Genomic DNA, 7,875 nt, shown 5'->3' on the forward strand with positions numbered 1-7,875 from the left:
CTTCTCCAGCTTTTCCCTTCATTTGTTCTTTTGAGGAGGGGACTTTTCTTTCAGAGGATTTTAGCCTTAAAGCATGAAAGCACCTTAGAGGTCAGCTAGCCCACCCCTCTCATTTTATAGGCAAAGAAACTTAAACCCAGAGAGTTGGTGACTTGCTCATGGTCACACAAGCCATAAGTGGCAGAATTCTAGATTTGGTTTCAACTCTAAAATCAGCACTTTTTCCATTGCATTATCCAGTTTTCCTTTTGTTTTATGTTCTTATTTTGAGGGGTTATGAGACAAAATAGCAAAAAAAAGTGTTTCTAGAAGGCTCAAGTATGAGTTCTTCCTTGTATGATTATTTTAGCCTTATGGCCTGATATCCAATGAAGTTTCCTGTATTCCAGCATTCTACACACAGAGAGTTCTAGCATCTGCCCATATCTCTTCCACTGCTCTTGGTCCAAGTATCCTAGGATTCCTAATTCTGACAGGGACTGTATATACAATCAATGTGCTATAGCCCTAGAGCCACCAGAGTTAGGGGATGGAGACTTTGGTGCCTGACTGTGCCTTTAGCTAGCACTGTGATTCTAGGTTAGTTACTAGTTTCTTCTGACAGATGGAAATCATGATTTTGTTAGTAGCGATGCAAATGTTATTGTGAAGAAAGTGGTTTATAAATCCTAAGGTGCCATGTAAACATAAGCTAATTTGTTAACAATTAGATCTGATTTTATTTGTATTTTTTTTTTTTTTTTTTTTTTTTTTTTAGGTAGAATTGTCATTTTTATTATATTAGCTTGGCCTACTCATGAGCAATTAATATTTTTCCAGTTGTTTAGATCTGATTTTATTTGTATGAAAATATTTTATAATTATGTTATTTAGTTCTTTGGTTTGTCTTGTTGGGTAGATGCCCAAATATTTTATTTTTTCTACATTTATCTGTTGAGTTTTTTTTTTTTTTTATTATATATATATATATATATATATTTTATAATATTATCCCTTGTATTCATTTTTCCAAATTACCCCCCCTCCCTCTATTCCCTCCCCCCGATGACAGGCAATACCATACATTTTACATGTGTTACAATATAGTCTAGGTACAATACATGTGTGTGAATATCATTTTCTTGTTGCACAATAAACATTAGAATCCGAAGGTACATGCAACCTGGGCAGACAGATATTAGTGCTAACAATTTTCATTCCCCTCCCAGTGTTTCGTCTCTGGGTGTAGCTACCTCTGTCCATCATTGATCAACTGGAAGTGAGTTGGTTTTTCTTTATGTTGAAGATTTCTAGTTTTCATTTTAAAATTCAACTTTCTGTGGAGCCCTCTCATAGGAAAGAAGGCTTTTCCCCCCAGATTATTAGCTAAGCTCATTATTCATTATTTTAACCAAGTTATTTAACTTTTGGGGGGGCCTCAGTTTTTTCTTATGTAAAATGAAGAGATTGGACTAGATGACCTATTATCTCTTTCTGTATTCTATGATCCTAAGTCTTCCAGCAACATCCATTTCTTGCTGCATTATTTGTTCTTTGGGAAAATACCCGTTAAGTGTTAATTGCAATGTATACTGTTAGAAAGTAGTATTTTGTTAAATTACCAAAACTTGTACTCTGTTTCTTGACTTTGCCTTTCAGTGCCTTTTTAAGCATTATGGTTTCATCATTAATGAGGGTGTATGTGTGTGTGTGTAAATTTTTTGGTCTTCTCCTCCCTTTAGGAAAAAAAAGAATAGAAGTGGGACACACACTCAGCCCAAACTTCTCTTTCCTCAATGCCAAAAAGAGAAGCAAAATTAAAACATGGCCATGTAAAGGAAATGAGTTCACTGGGGGTTGGTAGCTAATTCTTTGTGGCTTTGTTCAAAATCTAGCTCTTCAGTTTTGGCTAGGTGCATGCTGTGGGCCTTTTTGCACTCCTCAGTCCAGACAGGATTGTTAAAGAGCCTTGGATACAACAATGAAAACTCTGCTCCTCCAATAGAGATTTTTTCCTCCTAAAATGTTTGAGTCCAGAGCTTAACCTAATGCATCTTGGCTCTTGTTACCAACAAAGGACTTTTGCTTTTCTTCCTTTGCTCAGCCTATTCCAAATGTACCAACACAAGGGGACTTATCCCTTCTTGATCTTGGCTGAGCAGAATTTGTCCTGGTGGTTTTAAATGGCTAGCTTTTTCTTTTTAATTCACTTAATAGTAAAGGCAGGGAATTTAGTCCCTTTGAGATGTATTTGGAAAGTTCCCCTCCCCCAGGATGAAGGGAAAGGCCAGACATGTGGATTTTTAACTGCATACCCGGCAGTGAGGGAGAAATCAGATGTTATCCACACAAACGGTCCCTTGTTATGCTAGCTCAGAAAAGCTGCATATGCAATGTGCTACAGGAAAGCATGAAGACTTCAGAGAAGTTGTTGATTCATCTTCAGAGTGTAGGGAAATTGGATCTCCTAAGGACCCTGGGTTCAAATCCTGGTTTGGCTACTTACTACTTCTGTGACCTTGGACCTCTTATTCTCAGCCTCTTTGAACCTCATTTGGACTTGATGATCTGTTTTCTTCCAACTCAAATGAATCTGTAAGGTCTGAACTTTCATTAGAGTTTTCCACTTTTTTGCTTTCCTTAGTATTGGAAGTAAATAATTGAGAAGGTGTGCCTTGGATGCAGAGCCATCTTTTCATCTTTTAGAAAGCACCATATTCCAGTGTATGCAGATGCATCGGTGGAAGTGTTAGATTGTTCTGTATTCTTCCCAAAAGGAAGAATGAGGAAGAATGTTTGAGTGGGAGCTGAAGGGAAGCAGATTCCAATGCATCCTAAAATCTTCCTAACAAGTAGAGTTCCCTGGCCATTTCATAAGGTAGTAAGTTCCCTCAAATTCTTAAGGGATGTATAAGTTCTAGTGATGGATCATGATCTAACTATTCATGTAGAAATGATGTGAATGATCCCAGTCATAGTAAACTAGAGTTGAGAGGCCACCTTCCAGATTCCTTTGTGAAGATCTGCTATATCACTGTCCTCTGCAGAGAACTGTCCATGACTAATGATTCTGTTATTTTGGGGCAGCCCTAACTACCTTCAGGGATTTTGTAGAAGAGATTCATGCTTCAAGTAAAAGTTAAGAGTACATTTAATAATGATGATCCCCATTTACATAGTGCTTGAAGATTTTTATAAAGCACTTCCCTGCAATGGTTTAGTGATTTTGATAATCAGGTACCATTTTGCTGTTAAGATGAAGGAATTGAGATTCACAGGAGATGATTTGTCTCTTTACTCCAAGTCTAGAATTCTGCTTTAAATTGCCTCTCACAACTTTTCAGAGGATCTTTGAGGTTCCTTTCAATTTGGAATTTCTGTACTTTACAAAGAGGGACAAAAATAGATGGCAGCCTCCCTTATCCTGATGTTTCCCATCTTTACAGAAGATACAAAGACAAATAACTACAATGTTAGGCATAATGTATCATATCCCCTAAAAGTTTAGAGGAGGGAGGAATTACTCCAGTTGAATAGAAACTTGACAAAATGAGGTTGTCCTGACTAGTTTGAGATTGCCCTAGGCACTGCATTGTAGTCATGTTGGCAAACAAGGCAGCCAGAAACACATTTAAGCTCTTTCATTCCATATATTAATGAGCTCATTGACTAGAAAGTATAATTAGTTTTTGTCAGCTGCTCTTATTTGAATAGAGAATCACATGTATTCAGAGAAGAGTAAAACTCTAGATCTTAGAGTTTTATCTTAAGAGATTGCTACTAATAAATGCACTTTCTCCTGTTTTCCCCTCATAATATGCTTAAAAGCTTCCTAATATGAGATGCAGAATTAACAGAAACAGTCCCTGGTCAGTTTTCAGAAGTTGATGATCATATTGCTTCTCCAGGTGGGGTACTGAGAGGTGGGAGGTGGATCAAAATTGTTAAGCACATAGGCATGTGGAAATCCCCTGAAAATGGATTGACTTGTCACAGAGTGCTGGTGTCTCATTTAGCAGGAATCAGGAAATGAACTTAGGCTTTTGAGAACAAATGAGATTCTCTGGAAACAAGCAACCTTTACACACTCAGAATCTGTTCTCTGGGATGATCTCTAGGATTATGAGCTTGTCAGAGGAGTATTGGGCCAAGCTCAAATGATCTTCCCCAAAGAGTCTTAACAAAAGCAGAGATAGAGTGAAATAGGAGTCAGAAGATGTGGGTTCTATCCTATCCCAGCTGTGACCTTCCTACTTTTGTGCTTTTGAGCTTGCTTTAAGCCAAAAACTTCACAGTTTATTGAATTATCTTTTGATCTCAGTAGAAAAACTCTATAGAACATTAGAATTTACAGGGATCTTAGAGATCATCTACTCTGATCCCCATACCGAAAGTGTGACATAGTAACTGAATAAAACTGTTGTGATTCTAGAATGGATTAATATAGGCATGCTGCCTAAACCAAGGGAGTTGATAGACTTCCTGTTTCCTGTCCTACTTTAAACATATCTCTGAGAATATTGTATTTATTTCTGAGCCCTATATTTTAAGGACATTGACAATTTGGAGCTAGTCCAGAAGAAGGTGAGCAGGCTAGTGGGAGACCTAAGGACCATATTATATGAGCACAGATTAAAGAGACTGACATTGTTTAATTTGTAAAAGAAAAAGAAGAGAAGGAAATTTAGGAACAAGATAGCTGTCTTCAGTTCTTTGAAGGGCTGCCATGTAGAAGAAACAATAGGTTTGTTCTGTTTGGCTCCATAGGGAAGAACTTGAAGAAGTGAGAGGGAAATGCTGAAAGGCACATTTGGGTCTGGAAGGAAAAGTCTCTTTATAGATAAAGCTGCTTAAAAATAGAATAAATTGACTTGAAGATCTCTCATCCTCAGAAAAAGTCCCTTAATTGTCCCATCCTCTCTGGCTATTTATTATCCCACATATCACCTCCTTTTTGTGAGAAGGCATCTCTGTCTACAATAGGTATGACTCCTTCTTTTCCTCTTACTTTCTTCACTCTCTACAGTTTGGCTTCCAGCCTCCTCATCCCACAAAAATGGCTTTCTGCGAAATTACTTACAACCTCTTACTTGCCGGATGTAATGGACTTTTCTCAGTCTTTACCTTTCTTGATTTCCCTTCAGCCTCTGACACTGTCTTAACATGCTCTTTTCCTTGATATTTTCTTCTCTTTGGTTTCTATGACACTGCTTTTAATTGGTTCTCCCATCTGACTGCTCCTTCTCAGTCCTCTTTTCCCCTTGGATCTTCATCCAGGTTTCACTCAAACTGGGTGGCCTTTAGGGGCCTATCCTGGACCACCTTCTCTTCTTAATACTTTACTTCAGCTCCCATAGATTTACTCATATTGTTTCTACACAGGCAATTTTCACATCCACCTCTCCCCGGGCTTTTTGCTGACCTGCTCTCCCTTGTCTCCACCTGCTTATTGGACACCTTGAACTCTAACCTGTCTAAAACTAGACATTTCCCCTGGAAACCTATCCCTTTTTTCAATTTCCCTGTTACTGTCTAAGATACAACCATGTTCCCAGTCATCCTTAGCCCCTCACTTTTTCCTCACCCTGCATATCTATCTATTGTCAAAGCCTGATGATGTTAACTTCCTAGCATCTCTTCCATATGTGTCCTCCCTTCCTCTCGGCCCACTCCAGCCTAACCCTCTGCCTCTTTCTAAGGTGCAGGTGTGACCACGGCAGCCCCCTACTCAGTCAGCTTGTGATCCATCCTTTTCTTGGAGATCAAGGTTAAAGCCTGCTGTTTACTTTTTTAAACTCTTCCCCCCCTCCCCCCGCCTTTGTCCAAGCTTTATTGCATCTTAACCCCCACCACACACACAGACATGTCCTCTCTCCCTGCCCATGTCTGTCTCTTTGTTTCCCCAATTTCTGTCAAGTTCTGGCTAAAACCTCCCCTTATACAGAAAGATTGTCCTGACTTCCCTGATGCTGGTGCTTCTCTCTGGCCCTGTCATGGCATATGCTGTATGCTGTTGTGTGCAGGTTGTCTTCCCCATTAATCTGTGGGCCCTTTGAGAGTAGGCACTGCATTCCCAGGGCTGATTTAGTGCTGGGAACATGCTGGGTGCTTAATAAATATTTATTGACTCACTTCTAACTCATAAGATTTAGAACTGTAAGAAGGAAGTTCATGATCATCCAGTCCACCCCATTCTGTTGAAATCTGCCCATTTGTGATGCCTTTTGTATTCTTTTTCCAACAACAGTGACAGAAAAGACTTATGAGAGTGAGTCCTGCACAGACAGTGAAGAAGATTTTAAGGTGAAGACCACATCCTTACAAAGACCTCCCTCTATCCCCGTGAAGAAGGAGCTCAAGGAGGAACGGAAGGGCCTCAAGAAGGGGGCCGCTACTCTTGGCAAAGCCCACAGACAGGTGTCCATTACGGGCTTTTTCCAGAAGAAGTAAATGGCCTCTTCCTGCAAAGGAGCAGATCCTCCCACCCAGCGTTCACAGGGACCTCCACTTCGGCTTGCTTACTGTGTAAGTGAGCATAGTGAGCTCCTCGGTGCATACTTAAAGGACATCTCCCAGAAGCCAGAGACCAGCAGGCATTCCAAAGGCTGCTCGCTTCTAGCGACACTCTTATTTTGTTTATAGTACGCCTTCGTGCTGTCCGAGTAGAATCTGCTCTCCGTTTGGAAGAGACAAGTGACAGACTTGTCCAGGAGGTCCTTTGATGGCTGCTACATCCCAGCCTGTCTGCCCCAGGGATGTCCATGGCTGCTTTTGTGTTCTTCCTTCTTGTATGGGGCATCTCCTTGAACTTCACTGGATGAATTCTGGCCCTTCTTCTCTTCTACTCTCCTTTGCCTCACCCCCCTCAAAAGAAAGAGAAACTAGCCATTTTCTTTCTGCCTTTAAATCCTGGTTGGACTAAGTTAGGCTTGTAACAAAAGTCTCCCTATCATCCTCTTTTCCTCTGTTAGTAAGAACCCTGGCCCCTATCCCCCAACAAGGAGACAGATGACTAGTGCTGGGTCCTCTTCACAAAAGCCCTCTAGATCTTTGCCTACAACCCATGGTTTGGGAAGGGCCCCAGGCAGAGCTTACAAAAACATTTTATGGTTGTATTTGAATCTGTAAAAAGACGATTAAAGTGAACGCTGAAGTCGTCATCTTCCTGGGCACAGCTAGTGCTTCATATTCTGTGGGGTGATTTTAATTTTTTCTCTTCCCCCTCCTCTTTCAGCACTTAGAAAGTACAGTCTGACTAAGGAGCACCCTTCCTGTGCACAACAGGCACTGAGGATGAAAACCTTCTGTTCTTCTGAAGGAAATGCAACCTCAGGACAGCTTGGGGAGCTACCCCAGGCTGGGTGCACACGCTGTCCTTCTGGACCTTTAGTTTGGACCACTGTGTATTTGCCTGGGAATATAGGGGTCACAGGGAGACAGCCTAAAGGAGAAAAGGACATTGCAGGTCAAGAAAGCAAGAGAACATTTTTAACTTGTTCTTTTGAGGGGAAAATTCTTTAAAACAATCAATAAATCATTTATTATAATTGTATTTTTTTAAAGTGATTTTTCTTACGGCTAATGGAGTGATCTGAATAGATTCAACCAAGCGTGGCAATTGCTAACAATAAGCTTTAGTGAGACATGTACACGGTCCTGGCAGAGCAGTCTTCCCCATTTTGAGTAACAGACGAAGCCTTGGAGACGTCTGACTTGCCACTTACGTCCTGAAAAGGAATCATTACAGTGGCTGAGGTAGTAGGTAGTGTAATCAGCTGTCTGCTATTTAAGGTGAGGGTTATAACTGACCCCAGGCTTCATAATGAGCTTCATTAATAACCTTCACCTAGGGCTTTCCAGCCAAACTAGCCCCAAGGGGCACTATTAAGATGAGGT

General features: G+C 40.5%; 1 protein-coding gene across 1 annotated transcript in view; it reads left to right on the top strand.

Moving 5' to 3' along the window:
* Positions 1 to 7,531, top strand: part of POLD3 (DNA polymerase delta 3, accessory subunit) — a 58,796-nt gene extending 51,265 nt beyond the window's left edge. The window contains 1 exon segment of the mRNA XM_074304066.1: positions 6,227 to 7,531. Within this exon segment, the coding sequence (XP_074160167.1) occupies positions 6,227 to 6,429 (203 nt within the window). The 3' untranslated portion in view covers positions 6,430 to 7,531.
* The last annotated feature ends 344 nt before the right edge of the window (positions 7,532 to 7,875 follow it).

This window comes from Sminthopsis crassicaudata, chromosome 3 (genome assembly GCF_048593235.1).
Source record: "Sminthopsis crassicaudata isolate SCR6 chromosome 3, ASM4859323v1, whole genome shotgun sequence".
Lineage (NCBI taxonomy): Eukaryota > Metazoa > Chordata > Mammalia > Dasyuromorphia > Dasyuridae > Sminthopsis > Sminthopsis crassicaudata.